We start from the raw sequence: 17501 nt of genomic DNA on the forward strand, positions 1-17501 counted from the left end.
CTACTTGAAAACACATTTATTTGTAGATAAGTCTAGATTTAGCCTTGAAGGTCAGAATTTTCACATTTTAAAACTTTTTCATTCCTGATATTAAAGCGTGACATATGTCAGGGAACTATTTCTTTTGTCATGTTTATGTGTTTTGGAATGAAGTTGTATGCATTCATTGTTTTAAAATCTGCCCATTTCTGTTTATATGTATTTACCACACATGTGTTGGGACTTTGCCTAAAGGAGAGAGATTTCAGCACCTGTATCACTGAGGAGATAGAATGGTTGATGACAACTGTGTTTAATTTTCTTGAGTTTGGTACTATAGACAGTTGTTTGCAGAACATCATCTGTGTTCTAACAAAGTATTCAGGATTAAGGCATGTAACCACTGTGGTAGTCCTCACATGTCAATATTTACCCAAGTTCAGGAATCACAGGTGCATATTTAGACCTTAACTTAGAGATGGGAACAAGAGGCAGTTCTAATCCACAGACATACAGAAAGAGTAGTTCATGGGAAACCCCAGGTGGTTGTTAGGACGTCCCACTTCATCCAGTGGGATGAACTCTGGTATAGAATTCAAGGATGTGGGAGTAGTGTGGAAACATATCATTGGATATTCTCCAGAGTTTAGCTGTCTCTCTGGAATCATGAGAAATTTAAGCCAGTTAGACTCAGGATACTGCAGAATCTCTTGCCAGCACTGGTAGGGAGAACTGCAGGCAATAAATGGGGAATTCATATAGTTCTTAGGTAACTCCAGCAAATGGGACAAGGATCCCCCTATTGATTTAAAGGGAAATTTGGATGCTACACACCTCAAATTCTTGAAATTATATTCTTGACCCATCAGTATATTTTCTAGTTCAGTTGTGGTTATCTGTTCCAAATTTTAAAACTAACATAAGCTTGATGTTTAATTACTTCCCTTAAGCAGATCCAAGAATCAGAGTATGTGACAAGATCAAAGTCACCTTGACCTGATCCACAATCTTAAAACACTAAAGAGCCAAGTAAAAACCTTTACTCAGTAATGATTTGATGATTATTTCCATAGATTTTGCTGGATTCTTGGTCTTAAGGAGACATGTAAAGGAGGTGAAGCCTTTTTCTTCATTGCCCTGTGAAACTTTAACAGGATCTGCCTCTTTAATTGAAGTGACAGTATGGATGCTCTGGGTCAGGGATTCTGGGTTCCTTGACTGAGAGAATGGGATTCCATGAGGCAGACCTTTGAGCCCATGTGACTATAGAACTTGCTGACATAATTTTACACACTAATGATAGGAAATTTTCTCTTTCTTTTCAGTAGTTTAATATTGTTTCATGTTGTGTACATAAGTGTTCACTCACCAAGTTAAAAACACTGGGTAAATCTAATTTTTATATAGACTACCCCTGCCATATATTCCTCCCCCCAACCCCTTAAAATATACAGTTCAAATCCTTAAAAATTCCTATATGGAACTTCAGCATCCCTGGGGTCTGTCTGGGTGTTCTTCTCATCCACAAGGGATAAACAAACCTACCAGAGTATATTTTAGGGATCAACACAGGGAAGGGAAAGCCCTTGGGATTTTTTTCTTCTTAAACTATTCATCAGTTAGATAAATTAGTTCACTAATTCAGAAATACAAATAGAGGAAGCTAAAGGAAATACAACGTGTACCACTGGGGCTCTGAAATTGGATTGTGTGAACTTGTGAACTGAGTAACGAAAAAAACAGATGACCCAGGCTCACGCTTCCTCACTGCTCATGCACCGTTCCTGGTTCCCCTCCTGACTCCTTTCCTAAAATAACCAAGTGCTGATGTCATTGGGTCATTTACTTACAAGTTTACAGCTTTTAGGAAAAAAGAGAGAGTTGAGAAGCACCTAATTTTGAATTAGATGTAAATCTTGAAAGTTTCTAACTATTGGCATCTTTTAAATCAGATGGAACCACAAACCAGAAGAATTCACTCATCGAGTAAGACAAGTTAGAGTAATTTAACAGTTCCATAGTTTTCTCCCTTTTTTCTCTTCATGAAATCACTGATGAGAAACTGCTCTTTGAAATACCTCCAAAGGTATTGTATTGTATCCCTTTCCCCTCCAAGCAGCCCTCTTTATGCATTTTTGCTCAGGCAACCAAGGACATAGAGTATTGGCAGAAACATGAGTGCTTTTGTATAGGCCATCTGTACATAAAAGTGTAATTATTTATTTAATTTTCCCATTTGTATCATATTAAAGCTTTGTACAGTGTTTTAAGTTCTGTTTTAAAATTATTTTGTATTTTATTTTTATAATCTAGTAATAAAATATTCATTCCGCATGCAAACTCTAGTTCTATTTGTGTGATGGTTTGGATTTCAGAGGTGAGAAATATTTTTCTAATTTAAAGGTTATTGAATGCACCGGAGGTCACAGGATCAACAGGGAGCAGAAAGTGTTCTATAAATGCAGTACCACATCCAGAAGTGACCTAGAAAAAGAAGCGCTGGAATAGAAACTAGGTATTCAATTTCCCCTGCAGACAACAACCAGGGTTCAGAGATGTGAGGAGAGGGTTCCCCATGTAATAAAACTGAAAGTGTTAAAAGCTCTGTTTCAACCCATCATTGTATCGCTGTTGGGAGGTATTTTTCCCTTCTCTGCAGGAAACGTCCCTGTATCACTGGAGTGATTTCTGCTTTCCAGCATCCCCTCTTTTTCCTTGTCCTTTGAACCAAGGGACCTCTCAGGAGGCTTTCATGCGGGCACTGCTTCACCCTTCCTGATTTGGTTTGGCCTGAAATGTTAGTGCCATTTGTTTTTCTCAGCCCGGTTTCCCTTTCTTGAGTTCTCAGTGAGCAGCAACATCCAAAGAGGTGATTCTCGTATTTTTTGAAATAAAAAAAATTAAGAAATAACAAGCTACCAGAAACTAATCATATGTATGCCTATTAACTTAATAACTGCAAAGTAGCTGAACTATTAACCTTGTGTAACGTATAAGGGATAATAAAGACGGCGATTCTGTGTGCAGGGTGGCGGCACTTTGAAGGGTTGTGGGCTGAGGATCCTAAAAAGCCCCTCCGTCTTAAAGTCTTAAATGATCGATCAGTTGGTGGGTGCTGGAAAACGAGTGGGCAGGGGATTGAAAACTCAGCTTTTGAGAAAGGCAAGGTCAAAATGAAGTTAAGCAAACTTTATCGTAATTTCTTTAGGGTAGTGACGATTGAATCTAGAAAACTTGAAAGAAAAGAATGCGCTTATCGTAGATGTAGGCATCTTCTCCGGAGAGTAGTTCACCTTTACGGTCCGGCCGCTCTCCCGGACCCTTGGTCTTCCCCGCCGCGTCCCCGAGTCCCGGCAGGTCACCCTCGGGCCAGGGCAGCCGGGGCCCGGCTTCACCGACAGCAGCACGCTGCACTTGACAGGCCACTGGGCCTCTTGTCAGGAGCCAAGGCCCAAGTCTAGCCTCAGTGCGGGGAAGCCCCGCTGTCGGCGGCGGCGGCCCCGGTCCCGCCCCTGGCCCTGCCCGCTCCGCCCCGCGGCCCAACGGTCGCCCCGCGGCGCCGGGCCCGCCCTTCCCAGGGCGCCCGTGGCGCGCCGGCGCCTGCGCAGTCGCCTCAGAGCGCCCTGACCGGGATGGCGGCCGTTTTGGAGTCGCTGCTGCGAGAGGAGCTGTCGGTCGCAGCCGCTGTGCGGTGGATCGCGCGCAGCGCCCAGAGTTCGGAGGTAACAGCGCCGACACGCCCCCAGCCTGGCCTGAAGCTGCTTCCCGCGGGACATACCGCTCCTCCCGTCCCATTCCTCTAGAGTGCCTGGCTGTCAGCCGGGGCCGAGTGCGCTCCAACTAGGGGCCGCTGCCCCGGCCGCCCGCCAGCCTCAGCGCGCCCCGCGGCCCCGGCTGCCCGCGGCCCTACGCCGGCAGCTGACTGACTGTCGCCCCTCGCCACTTCTCCCTCAGGATGACCCCAGGGAGGCGGCGGCGCTGAGCTCACTTCGGCCACTGCGGAAGGAATTCGTGCCATTCCTGCTGAACTTCCTGAGGGAACAGAGCAGCCGCGTCCTCCCGCAGGGCCCCCCAACCCCCGCCAAGGCCCCGGGCTCCTCGACAGGCTTGCCAGGGAGATCCGGGGGGCCGCCGCGGGGCGGCCGCGGAGCGCGCAACCAGCTCTTCCCTCCGATCGAGGCTTCGAGCGCCACCACCGCTGACGCCCCTTCGGCCCGCCGTGGGGGCAGGAGGCGGGGCCCGGGGCCGGCCCGCGAGCGAGGCCGCGGCCCCGGGGGCCCGGAGGAGGGGGTCAGCGGGGAGTGCCTGCCCTGGGCCGGGGGCCGGAGGCCCAGGAGCTCTGGCAGCCCCAGCAGCCCCAGCCTCGCGCGCTCTGATCCGCCAAACCTCAGCAACCTGGAGGAGTTCCCTCCCGTGGGCTCCGTTCCCCTCGGCTCTGCAGGGTGAGAATGAGCCCTCTAAAATATGGCTGTACTAGGGGAGTTAAAAAATTAAGGCTGGGTGCTCTGTAGTAGAGCGTGGTAATGACAAGAAAGTAGGGGGTGAAATATCTACGGGGTGAGGGGCATTTTGCAAGGGTTGCTAGATGTTATGGTGGAGGGGGAGATGCTTGAAGATGGGAATTAGGAAAACCTATGGCTGCTCTTCAACAGGACCAAGCCTTCCCGCAGGATCAACCCAACTCCAGTGAGCGAAGAGCGATCATTGTCCAAGCCCAAGACTTGCTTCACCTCACCCCCAATCAGCTGTGTTCCCAGTTCCCAACCCTCAGTCCTAGACACTAGCCCTTGGGGCCATGGGCTTCCCTCAGGGTGCAGAAGTCTGCAAGAGGAGCGGGAGATGCTCAGGAAGGAGCGGTATGGCTTTGTTGCTCCCGGGGATGTCAGCTTCCTTTGGGGGGGATTTGCAGGGCTTCTCCCTGTGATTAATTTGTCTCCTGGGAACCCTGGGTCTGTTTCTTGGGCTGTGGACATGTCTCTAAGGAACCTGAGTGTGGCTGCGGAGGAGAAGCCATGCTGACTGCTCATGACATTTCTCTTTCTCTGGTAGCTCTAAGCAGCTGCAGCAGTCACCTACTCCTGCCTGTCCCACCCTAGAATCAGGATCTCCTCACCCCAGCCGGACAGGACACCTCACAGCTGAACCCGCTGACCCTGCCAGAGTATCTTCCCACCACCGTCTGGAGCTGGTTGCCCTTGTCTACTCTTCATGCATTGCAGGTGAGTGAGAACAGAGCCCTGGAATGAAGACACTTGTAGAACTACAGGGTAAAAGAATTGATAAGATGTGTAGAACTGAGCCTTTGTTTTGACTGGCGTTCAATACCCTGGAGTTTCCTTTTTAACCAGAGAACCTGGTACCAAACCTCTTCTTGGAGCTTTTCTTCGTCCTTCAGCTCCTTACTGCCCGGAGGATGGTGGCTGCCAAAGACAGTGACCTTGAAACAACTCCAGGAGCTGTAGGTTGGTGAACAAGCCTCTTTTTGAGAAATGATGTCTGGAAATGAAATTGTTTTTAACAAATAGCTTGGTACTGTCCTTCTAGATTCCCTGGAAAGCCCTCTGTTCCAGAGTGTCCATGATTGTGTCTTCTTTGCAGTGAAGGTTTTGGAACGTCAATTTCAGTAAGTTTCCCCAGCTGAGGCATTTGAACCTTATTCGCATTATTCACTTGATTCTCTGGCTACTTCGGAAGCATGCTTGTGCTTGACACAGGTGTAGTGACCTTAGACTTTTTCCTACGTGTAACCTTCAGTTTCGTGTCAAAGCTATGAATTAAGCCCTTGAAAGAATCAAACTGCCCCCAGTAGTCTTGGTAGCTGACCTTTGGGTTTATCTACTGTTTCTGCTTTGCTGTCGTTAGCTGCTCTGTGGGGTCTCGTTTCCCTTCCCTTTGCCTTTATCATCTTTAATCCTTGGCCCATGACTTTTCTTTATGTGCCTGCTCTGTGCTCCAGGTAGCACACTGTGGTGTGCAGATGCCAGCTGCCTACTTGCAGTCTGTCCCATTCTCAGTCGTGTGTGCTCTTATCCCTGTAGCATTCTTTCCCACTTGGACAAAGGGACATTGAAGCTGTTGGCTGAGAACGAGCGGTTACTGTGTTTCTCACCAGCTCTGCAAGGCTGCCTCCGAGCTGCCTATGAGGGCAGTGTTGCCAAGGTAGTGACTCCATCTTACACATCTTCTAGCCTGGATCTGACCCTTCCCAGTCTCATAATTCAGGCGGCCCAGCTCACACCACTGTAGTGTCATGTGGCCTAAAATTCTGGACTAGAATATGGGGATGAAGTTTTCTGAGCATGAACTCTGCTTTCAGTCCCTAATGTCACTGTTTTAGGTCTCTCTGGCGATGCCACCTTCTGCTCAAGCTGTCTCCTTTCAGCCAGAAACTGACAATCGTGCTAACTTCTCCAGTGACCGAGCCTTTCATACTTTCAAAAAACAGAGGTGATGAGAAAAGGGGACTTTGGGGGAGGGGATGAAGCAGCATTTTCTCCGGGACAGGCAGCCTATGTTGTTTTCATAGAAACTAGTTTGTTTGGTCCTAACGGGTGTAGTTTAGCACCACCAGGCCCTGCATAGCAAACATCTTAAGGGCCACTTAGCCTCATTCTGTTTCATGCCCATGGACTCACACCTCTGACAGTAGCAGCTTTCACGCAGGTGCAATGACTTTGGTCACAGGGTTCTCAGATGAGAGTGCCAGATCAGCCTTAACTGCCCACAGAAGCATGTGAAGCCTGTGGTGTGCTGCTGTCGGGTCTGTGGGATTATCACATAGAGAACCTTGGAGAGGATAAGGAATGGAGCTGTGAATGGTCCTGTCCTCAGTTCTGAGCTAGAGAAGGCACTCCTAAGAATGAGTTAAGCCAACTGTGCTTCAGTTGATCAGACATCTTATGTGTCTGCCAGGGATGTGTTTTACGAGGTACTTCGAGAGTGGGAAGATCGCCATGAGGAGCCTGGCTGGGATTTTGAGAAGGGCTTGGGCAGCAGGATCAGGTATGTGCTCATACACTGGTCACTTTTTCTTGCTTCCAGCAGTGAGCAACTTAGTGGTTTTTGGGGTAACTGATTAGAGAAAGGCTTCTCTCCCCACCCCGAACTCCTTCTAGCACAAAGCTGTTTTCTGTCTTCCTTAATCTCTTAGTTATTGCCACCTCTGCCTCTACTCAAAAGGGATTTGTTTCTCCAACTCCTTCTACTCAGAAATCATTTATACTTGCTCTGTGATTGCAAATGATTGATAAAGTGGAACACTCTTATGCCAGGTTGCGTGAGCTTAGGCCCGTCACTGGCTTAGACCCTTTCCAACCTCTATTTTCTCCATCATCTAATCTGACAATACAGATAACTTTGCGTAGCTGGATAACTAGGATACAGAAAGAATGTCCTCTTGTCTGGTGATCTCCCATCCACGTTGGTCATGAAGCTCACTGGCAGTCAGTGTAGACTGAAGATGAGAAGGGTGGTCTTATTTCATATTTGGTTAAGTGTAAGGTTAAGGGCTTCCTGGTGGCTCAGATGGTAAAGAACCTGCCTGCAATGCAGGAGACCCAGATTCTGTCTCGGGGTCAGGAAGATCCCCTGGAGAAGGAAATGGCAACCCATTCCAGTATTCTTGCCTGGGAAATCCCAATGGACAGAGGAGCCTGGCAGGCTACAGCTCATGGGGTCGCAAAGAGTCGGACATGACTGAGCGACTGACAGTTTCAGTAAGTGTATCTCTAGCCTTGAGGGATCTTGGTGCTAAGGAAAGTATCCTTTACCTTTCCCCATATCCTTGTGCCAGCCAGCTCTGGCAGAAGGCTGCTCAGGCCCCTGGTAGAGGGCTGAAAGTCTCAAGGATTGGCTTGTTCTCTCAGATCTTTCTCCCCTTCTTCCTCCCATCACACTCCATCCCTGCCTCTTATTCCTCAGAGCCATGATGGGTCAACTCTCTGCAGCCTGCAGCCACAGCCATTTTGTTCGACTTTTCCAAAAACAACTTCTCCAGGTAACTGCTCCAGCAGGAGATCTGTCTCCAGTGGACAGTATGTATTATAGGTGCCAAGGAATGGCTGGCACTTTGGGACAGGCCAGGAGAACAGGCAGGTCCTTGGCTGAAGAGCGAACAAGAGTTCTGCTCTTTGGGTGGTGGTGGAAGCTTGCGAGCCAGAGCGCTCTCATGCCTTACACCTCCTGCCTCCGTGGGCCCCCTCACACACCCGGCTCTCCTGGCCCTCCTTCAGTCCCTCCCTGCTTTCTTGCCCTTGCTTTGTGGTGTGGCAGAAAGAGCGCAGGGTTAGGTCTGGTTTCAAATCCTAGCTCTTGTGACCCTATGCAGATGTTGAATCTTAAAATTTCAGTTTCTTCACCTGTAAAAATAAGAATATAATGCAGACCTCAAAAAATATATCTGTGGCACACAATATAGGGTGGGCATCCCGTATTGTTCACTGCTTCCTCATTTTCTTCAGCCCTTCTTTTCCAGAAAAACTCACTGGTTTATGGATTTCTCTCCTCCTCCCCCTGCCCCAGATGTGTCAGAGTCCTGGTGGTGCTGGGGGCACTGTCTTGGGTGAGGCTCCGGATGTGTTAAATATGCTTGGAGCTGACAAGCTGGGGCGGTTGCGGCGCCTACAGGAACGGCTTGTGGCCCCTCAGAGCAGTGGGGGCCCCTGCCCACCCCCTACCTTCCCAGGCTGTCAGGGCTTCTTCAGGGACTTCATCTTGAGTGCCAGCAGGTAAAGGTCCCCTGTCTTGCCGAGAGTGGGGGCAGAGGCCTGAAGAGGTTTGTGTTCCCAGAAGGGCAAGAGTTTGCTCTCCTTGGCCTGGAATGTCAGCGGGTGGGACTGGGGGATGCCCGGCCTCCTTCTAACCCACACTTCCTGCTTCCATTTCCCTTCTCACTCTCTCACCTACGAAGGTAAACTCCTTGTTCCTTGACCTCCTATGTCTGCCCTGCTGAGCCTTTCTGTCTGGAACACCACCTCTATTATCCTTCCTGCACCTCTTCCAGTACCTTTTTCCCCCCTTCCCTTCATAGCTTCCAGTTTAATCAGCATCTCATGGATAGTCTGAGTTTGAAGATCCGAGAACTCAACAGCCTCGCCCTTCCTCAGCCTGAGCCTAGTGATGAGGACGGGGAGTCAGACGTGGACTGGCAGGTTAGAAAGCAGAAGAAGGGAGGCTCTGCTCTAGAGGGGAAAGGGTATTTTCAAGAACTCTGTAACAGTTGTGGTTTTGTTCTAGAAGCCTAATGCTTAGGACCTCTTACTTCTTGATGGCCTGCAGGGTGAACGGAGGCAGTTTGCTGTGGTGCTGCTCAGCCTAAGGCTTCTGGCCAAATTCTTGGGCTTTGTTGCTTTCCTGCCATACCGGGGGCCTGAACCACCCCTGACCCGTGAACTCCAGGACTCCATTCTGTCCCTGAGGAGCCAGGTGAATGGGGGTGCTGGTAAGGAGGGAGCTGGGAGGAGCCGCACGGCAATGGTGTTAGAAGGCTTTCCCCAGCCCCTGACTGACCCTGGCCCTCCCAGGTGCCCCCAGTCCTGGATGTGCGAGCTCTGCTGCAGCAGGGGCTGCGGGCACGCCGAGCAGTGCTCACAGTGCCCTGGCTGGTGGAGTTCCTTTCTCTTGCTGACCACATTGTCCCCATGCTGGACTATTACCGCAGCGTCTTCACTCTCCTGCTGCACCTGCATCGGTGAGTCAAGAGAGGGCAAGGCTTGAGAAAAGGGTGCAGGGAGAATGTTGCTGAGGCTGCTGCTTTTTGAAGAGGGCCAAGCAGCTTGTGCTTCCTGTGTACTTCCATAGCTGTAGCTGACCCTCAGGGGAGAGGCCAGGCCTTGATCCACAAGGACAGACAGTGGGCAGTTATTTGCACTTTGGCCCTTTTCTATTCCTACTGTGGCTCAGCTAAGAGTGAGTACAGATCTGGGAGAGGTGATGAGACCTGGTTGCCTACACAACAGCAGTCCCTTTTAGGTCTCCTTTTGAGAATCACCTTCCCAGTGATAGCTTTTTTTTAAACTCCATTCCATTTCTTTCATTGCACAGATTCCACTCACACCCTCATTTACCTTTTAGGAGCTTGATCTTGTCAAAGGAAAGTGAAGGAGAGATGTGTTTCCTGAACAAGCTGTTGCTGCTTGCTGTCCTAGGCTGGCTTTTCCAGGTTGGTGGAATGAGGGTCCACGTTGGGGGCATGACTACTGTGGCTGGAAATGGGCAAAGGGGAAGTGTAGGACTCTGACAGAGAGCGGGGCCAGATGCTAAAGGCCCAGAGGAGGAAGGATGGGGTTGCCATAGAGGAAGGTGGCTTTGAACCTGGTTGTCTTAAACCCTGGGGCCATGAGGTCGGAGGTGTGATGAACCCCTAAAGTGCTGGCTGGCACTGCCCTAATCTCTTGCCAGATTCCCACAGTCCCAGAGGACCTATTCTTTCTGGAAGAGGGTCAGTTGGATGTCTTAGAGGTGGACACAGTAGCCTCAGAGCATGGCTTGGTAAGTGTTGGGGTCCAGCCAGAGCCATGGGGACCACAAGAGTAAAGGAGGTAGCCTGCCTGCCGGCAGGCCCAGCAACACAAGCCAGAATATAAGCTTAAGTCTCACGTAATTCTCTAACCTGACCGCCCCATTTCTGGGAGGAAGGGAAACTTGCCTTCCCCAGACTGACCTGTTCTCTCCCCCAGGACAGCATGCCTGTGGTGGACCAGCAGCTGCTCTACACTTGCTGCCCTTATATTGGTGAGCATACTCTTCCCCGAGGGTCCTTGGTCCTTGGCCTGCCCCTTCATGAGAACCCAAAAGGCACCCCATGGGCCCAGCGCCCTCGTACTTTGTTCTATGCTTAGGCTGGCCCTGATGCCTCGTTCTATTCCACAAATGCTAGTCTGGATGCTTGGGTGGGTGGGACAGTTCTGGAACTAAGCACTTGGGCTTCTCTGATGCAGGAGAGCTCCGCAAACTGCTCGCTTCATGGGTGTCGGGCAGCAGTGGACGGAGTGGGGGCTTCGTCAGGAAAATCACCCCCACCACCACCACGGGCCTGGGAGCCCAGCCTCCCCAGACCACACAGGGGCTGCAGGTAAGGGGCAGGGTGGAAGCAGGGGCCACCCCATGGGTAAGGGAAAGGGAGCCCTTCCCTGCACTGCTCCCTCCTTCCCACAGGCACAGCTGGCCCAAGCCTTTTTCCACAACCATCCGCCCTCCCTGCGCAGGACCGTGGAGTTTGTGGCAGAGAGAATTGGTTCTAACTGTGTCAAGCATATCAAGTGAGTCTGAGTTGAGGGGGTTGGGAATGAAGGTGTTGCAGGTCCCAGGCTCATTTCCTTATTTTCCCCCTTTAACACCTTGTTGCCAAACTGAGGAAAGTCAGCTGAGGGGTGGGGACAGCGGGTAATAGAGGACAAGGGCCCAGTGGGATGGGGGAGGCTGAAATGGCTAACATTCTTTCAAGTTATTCTGACCTGGTTTGCTTGAATTTGCAGCCCCTTTCCAATTCAGCCTTCCCAACTACCTCTTGCTGTTCCTGCTGCAGGGCCACGCTGGTGGCAGAGCTGGTGCGCCAGGCAGAATCGCTTCTTCAAGAGCAGCTGGTGACACAGGGACAGGAAGGGGGCGATGCAGCCCAGCTGTTGGAGATCTTGTGTTCCCAGCTGTGCCCTCATGGGGCCCAGGCGTTGACCCAGGGGCGGGAGTAAGATGCCAGTCTATTTGGATCCTCTCATCTCCACTCTTCTCTTAGCCTTTACTTTCCTGTCCTTTTTTTTTCTTATATTGTTTATTCCATGTCCTCTCCCACCCTGCTTTTGTCATTCTATTTTTGCCTGCTTTGTAGGCTCTTATCTTGGTTTTTAGAGGTTTAAGGACCCAAGTTTAGAGTTGAATTGGAAGGGCATGTGGTTGGCTGTCCAGTCTCCTGGCATCTGGGCTGGGCCCACAGAGCTGAGCACGCCCTCCCCTGTGGCAGAGCTCTCCCAGCTCAGTGGATTGGTGCCCTCAGGGACCCAGCTGATGTCTCCAGACATCACTGACCTCTGTCTCCTTTCAGGTTCTGCCAAAAGAAGAGCCCAGGTGCCGTGAGGGCACTGCTTCCTGAGGAGACCCCGGCAGCCGTACGTAGGAAGTAGTCCTGGGGGTGGTGAGCTGGGGTGGTGGGGGAGGAGTGCTGTGGGGCTGTGTGTGTCAACATGCACATGAGGCGGCAGGCGGGCCAGTCCTGGACTTGGGCATTCACCACTGTCCTAACTTGCCCCCGACTCAAAACTACTTCTGTGTCACAGGTTCTAAGCAGTGCAGAGAACATTGCTGTGAGCCTTGCAACAGAGAAAGCCTGTGCATGGTTGTCAGCCAACATCACAGGTAAGGTCCAGGGAAGGGGAGTGACTGACCAGGTTTTTCAAGTGGACTGGCAGGAAGTTGGAGGCCACTTGGGGGAAGACAGGACTCAGGCCCAGTTGGTAACAGGGAAGGGCAGGGGTTGGCATGGTGAGCCTATGCAGGGCTGCTTTGGTGACCCCTTCTCTGTCCTCCCTCTGACTTGCAGCACTGATCAGAAGGGAGGTGAAAGCGGCCGTGAGTCGCACGCTTCGCACCCAGGGTCCTGAGCCAGCTGCCCGGGGGGAGCGGAGGGGCTGCTCCCGTGCCTGTGAGCACCATGCTCCCCTCCCCTCCCACCTCATCTCCGAGATAAAAGTACACAGCTCCCTACTCCCTTCGGCTCCCCTCCTCCTGCTCCCTGCTCTTTTCCTAGTCGCCCTTCTTTCTTCCTCAGCTCCAGTATTTGTGTAGCAGCTTTCTGTGTTGTCCAGCTAGTTTCCATTTTGTTACTGAATAGAGTTAGGCAGGACCAAATTGAATAGTTTTAGTAATTGCTTTTCTGACTTTTATACTTGAATCACCCAAAAGGGTCAAAGGGAAGAGGGTAGATGTGAAAATGGTTGACTGAGTACATGGTACATAGATGATATCGGGAGTGGAGTAGGGAATGGCTATCTAGTGCAGTAGGAAAGTTCTAAGGAACAGTCATCCCAGTATTGGGACAGTATTTCAGAAGCACTCTCCTTTGGGGGAGATGATGCTTGTTTGGTTACAGGCAGTAAGAATAATCAGTGCTCTTCATTTGATAAAAAGAATTTATACTGTCTAGAACAGGAATCAGTGAACAATTCGTGGGCCAAATCCAACCTGCTGCTTGTTTTTGTAAATAAAATTTTATTGGCACATAGCCACATTCATTCATTCACAAATTGGGGCTGTTTTCATGCTCAGCTGCAGAATTGGAATGACTGGGACAGGGACCTAAGCTAGTAACTGGCCCAGAGTTGGGGTAGTAGTGTTGTAACAAAGATTTAAAACTAGGGACAAAAAAGGACTGACTGAAGTTCGAGAGTATATAAGACGGAGAAGGAAACTCTCAGCAGCCATTAGCTACAGTTTTCAATACACAGATGATTTCTGTCCTGAGGCCTCGACTCTCCTGAGAAAATGAACGGAGAATCATGAGGGACAGAAAATACCACGTGTACGTGGTAGGACATAAATGCTTTCAGAACTGGCTTGGTACGGCATCTCGAGCTCTGGCAGCACACTGTCCCTTGGCTTATCTATTCCATCTGTTCCCTCTGTTGTCCACTTGGTTGCTTCTCCCAGCTGTGCTGTGCCCTGCCCTGCCCTGCCCAAGTCCCAAGTCTAAGGGCACCTTGGCCCATTACTTCACCCCAGAGCCCTGTTTTCCTTTTCTTTCTGCCTCTCTCCACTGGCTGATCCCCATCCCAAGCCACATTCTCTGTGGCCTCCTTGGCCCTGGCCTGGCCTGAAGCCTTATGTTGCGTCCACCCTTCCTCTCTCCAGGACGTGCTCTCCTTGGCTGTGGGGCCCCGGGACCCTGAGGAGGGCGTTGCCCCCGAGTATCTGGAGCAGCTTCTAGGCCACCTGGGCCAGATGCTGCGGTGCCGCCAGGTGAGACATGGCATGATGCTCTTCTTTCGTATCCTCGTCTGGTGACTGGTAATCAGAGCTGCACTGGCCCAGGGCTGCTGCTTGAATTATGGTGCTAATGTCCAGGGACTCCTGTTTTTCCCCCACAGTTCCTGTGCCCACCGGCTGAGCAGCATCTGGCAAAGTGCTCTGTGGAGTTAGCGTCCCTCCTTGGTATGGCTCCTTTTTATCACAGCCCTCTGTTGCCAGATCCCCCAGTTCTCTGGGTTGGGTACAAGCAAGATTAGAAAACAGCTTTCTTCTGCTCTTCTTCCTCCCAGGGACACATGACCCTGCCTCCACTTCTAAAGCTTGGCTTTTCTCTCTTCCCACAGTTGCAGATCAGATTCCCATCCTGGGGCCTCCGGCACAGCACCAGCTGGAGAGGGGGCAGGCTCGGAGGCTCCTGCTCATGCTGCTCTCCCTGTGGAAGGATGACTTTCAGGTGCCAGTTCCCCTACAGCTGCTACTAAGGCCAAGAAACGTGGCGCTTCTGGCAGACACTCGGCCGAAGGAGGTGAGCCAGAGAAGGTGGACGGGGGCTGGCCGGCAGGCTTAGAAGCCTCTGTAATCATCTTTTACACCCACTGCCCCAAATGTTATTAGCTGGTTTAGTCCCCTTTTCTGGGGCTGTGCTTATTTTCTCCTGTACACTCAGAGAGACTCCTCAGTCTCATCTCCCCTCCTCCCTCAGCAGCTCTGTCCTCTGTATCAGGCTCGCTGTGCAGTCCTCTTAGCCCCCTGAGCTCTTTCTCCATGTGTATTGCAGTGGGACCTGCTGCTCTTCTTGCTCCGGGAGCTGGTAGAGAAAGATCTGATGAAACAGATGGAGATAAAGGCTTGCCTGGACAGCCTCTATGAGGCCCAGTGGCCAGGGGTAAGAAGCCTTCATGTTCTATCTGGAGAGAATAGGTGTCATGTCCCTTTTATCCTGAAAGAGGGGCAGGTGATAGGGCCTGGCATCCTGAGGATCTTCCAAAGCTCAGTGAATATTGTCAGATGTCTTGAAGCCCACCCTGAAATGAAATGGCTGCTCTAGGGCACCTCCTTCACATTTAAGTAGCTGTTATATGAAGGACTGTGTCCGTGGAGGAAGGGAAGATGGCAGATAGATAGAAAGCATGGCATACCTCTGGCAAACCCCTCTGATGGTGGGGTTGTTTCTGGCCACACTGCTTGTCTTGCAGGGTCAGGGACTGAACCTAGGCCCTGGCAGTGAAACTGCGGAGTCCTAACCACTGGATTGCTAGGGAGTTCCCAACTGTGGGTGTTTATAATCAGGATAATCTGGATTTTAATCTTAGTCAGTTCCTAATGTGATTTAGGGCAAAGTAGTTTCTTCATCCATAAAATGGGAATAACTTAGACCTTATGGGGTTTTTCAAGATGAAATAATGTGCATATGAAGTACTCATTAGTGGTTCTGAGCCTCCCAATACAGGCTCGCCCTGTTCAACTTGAGCATCCTAGAGTACTAACAGGACAAGTCCATTTCCATGTACAAGGCAGTTGGGGAAAAAAAATACCTAGGTTGTCTACTCACTGCTTAGCTAGGGCTTCACATTTGGGACTGATTTTTAGTAAAAAGGGTGTTAGAATCATGTGTCTGCTTTTTCAGTCACCTTTCTGCTTATTCCAGGATTTCTCTGAAGAATTAGCAACATTGTTCAACCTGTTTTCAGCTGAGCCCCATGTGCCAGAAACCCAGCTAAGAGCTTGTGAACTGGTACAACCAAACCGGGGAACTGTGCTGGCCCAGAGCTAGGGCTGGAAAGTGTCCCTACTTTAGGCATCTCACCAGAGCGCTGGAACCCCAGCCTGACTGTGCCTCAGGAGGAGGCCCCAGAGCCACCCCAAGTGCCCACTGTGACCCGTTCTGCTTTGAAAGTAGCTCGGTCTGTCATCAGGCTTCCTGCTCACATATGAAGGAAGAGTGTGGCTGCCTGGCATCCCACGGATGGCTGACCATCCCAAGTCCGAGAGGAAGAAGGAGGGGGTCACTGGATTCAGGATTATGGTGGAAAAACCTAGAGATTCCAGTCCTGGAGAAGAAGAGTTGGCTTTATTACTTGGATACTAAGTGAAATGACCCATGGGGACTTGTTGACACAAGATTTGAGCCCCACTTGCTGCTACCCCAGTATCTCTTAAAGCTTTGTGGTTTGGAAAATCATGACAAAGGCAACTGACTTCTCCTTAACTTGTGAGTAAAGTTAACATGAATTTTGGGAGTCTACATTTTCTTACCACCAGGAGCTGGACTGCCATCTCCTTAAAAATGTACAACAGATGTGGGGCTCGCCCGACAGAAACCTGCCTTTTACCTTGCACCCTGCCTGCCTTCAGTCCCGTGCAGGTAGTAACTTTTGACTCTAGCTCCATCCAGGGGCCAAGCACGGGCAGAACACTAGAGCTTTTTTAAAATAAACTGTTTTCTTTACTGAGGGCTTCTTGTCATTTTCACCTTATTCGTCCCTATAGAAGGCTGCGAGGTCTCAGGTGGGCTTGGAGGTGGGTATTGACAGGGTAGAGCTGTCCTAGTGGCTTGGCCACTCAGCAGAGACTAAATGTTCCCGTATGTGAGACCTGCAAGCCAGAGAGCCTGGGGCCCTTATTAACTCACTGCCAGCAGCATTGACTTCTGTGCAGCTCCCTTTAAAGGTTTAGAATGTGTGAAATTTCTACTCACCAGCCCTTGGGATGCTTGTTTTTGTGGGGCGGCGGGAGTTGGGGATGTTTTGAGTTAACTCAGAACAGAAGCATTCTACATCTATAAATGGTGCACTGATTCTAAGAAAGCACTACTTTGATAATGTGCATTAAATTCATTCCCGTAAAATTCATGGTTTTTCTACTTTGGCAGTGTGTGCAGAGAGATTCAGTCTCTGCCAGGGAAAGGAGAAGGGAACTCAGTGAACCCTCTTGAAGTGACACAAAATCTGTCTGTGCATGTGTGTGTATTTCTTAGAGGAGAAGTTCTCAGCTGTCAAAGAGGTCTCCAACCCAAGGAAGCTACCTAGGTAAGAGGCTCTGGGCCTAAAGAGGTCTGCTGTGTGCCGTTACAGTAGGTCCTGTCAGCACAGAAGGGTAAAAATGGGATGTCTCCCATACCACATACCACTCCAGTCACACTGCTGCTGAGTCAGGCTGTGACCTGCCCTTCCCCTCAGCTCATCCAAGTCAATAAGTTTTTGCATCTGAACCTTTTTTCTTCATCTGTCCTTTGAATCTAACATACTATAGGAAATTCTGAAAGTTCTAAATACTTGGGAACCAAAAAAGTTTTAAGAAATGTCTTACCTTTCTGCACCCATCAGGTATGGCTCAACAAAAGCACTGCTACAGGAAGCTGAGTCCCAAGGTAAGCAGCTACTTCAGACACTCAGCTCCATGTGAGGTGAGATAGACAAGCAAGCAGGGAGGAAAGCCTGGAGCCCTGGAAGATGCTGAGTTAAAGGCTACTCAGCTAAACAGCAACAGGCCCAGTTCAGGAAACAACGCTGGTCTGTGTGAACCTTAAAAGCTTACTTTAGGCAGGCAATAAGAAAGGAATTAGA

At 50.2% G+C, this 17501-nt stretch overlaps 1 protein-coding gene across 3 annotated transcripts; it reads left to right on the forward strand.

Moving 5' to 3' along the window:
- Positions 1-3567: 3567 nt before the first annotated feature.
- Positions 3568-16390, forward strand: CDAN1 (codanin 1). Of its 3 annotated transcripts, XM_070378148.1 has the most exons (28): positions 3568-3701; positions 3934-4421; positions 4632-4835; positions 5029-5198; positions 5328-5441; positions 5524-5602; positions 6018-6138; positions 6317-6426; positions 6892-6981; positions 7900-7975; positions 8500-8705; positions 9008-9128; positions 9256-9402; positions 9501-9667; positions 10051-10138; positions 10378-10467; positions 10656-10710; positions 10917-11050; positions 11134-11237; positions 11504-11662; positions 12017-12080; positions 12249-12327; positions 12512-12660; positions 13819-13926; positions 14055-14118; positions 14280-14461; positions 14714-14821; positions 15584-16390. In XM_070378148.1, exons 1-28 carry the CDS (start codon positions 3612-3614, stop codon positions 15707-15709), a joined length of 3693 nt encoding a protein of 1230 aa, XP_070234249.1. In that variant the 5' UTR covers positions 3568-3611; the 3' UTR covers positions 15710-16390. The 3 variants fall into 3 exon arrangements, 2 of the variants coding, with proteins under 2 accessions (XP_070234249.1, XP_070234250.1); XM_070378149.1 differs by lacking the exon at positions 11504-11662; XR_011465684.1 differs by lacking the exons at positions 14280-14461; positions 14714-14821; positions 15584-16390 and having other exon boundaries at positions 12512-12613; positions 14055-14088.
- The last annotated feature ends 1111 nt before the right edge of the window (positions 16391-17501 follow it).

This window comes from Bos mutus, chromosome 10 (genome assembly GCF_027580195.1).
Source record: "Bos mutus isolate GX-2022 chromosome 10, NWIPB_WYAK_1.1, whole genome shotgun sequence".
NCBI lineage: Eukaryota > Metazoa > Chordata > Mammalia > Artiodactyla > Bovidae > Bos > Bos mutus.

Bases quoted from the DNA above. Each gene is read 5' to 3' on its own strand.
- CDAN1 (XM_070378148.1), top strand. From the start codon at position 3,612: ATGGCGGCCGTTTTGGAGTCGCTGCTGCGAGAGGAGCTGTCGGTCGCA. The intron at 6,427-6,891 runs GTGATGAGAAAA...TGTGTCTGCCAG, and splicing joins CATACTTTCAAAAAACAGAG to GGATGTGTTTTACGAGGTAC. The intron at 12,081-12,248 runs GTACGTAGGAAG...TCTGTGTCACAG, and splicing joins CTGAGGAGACCCCGGCAGCC to GTTCTAAGCAGTGCAGAGAA.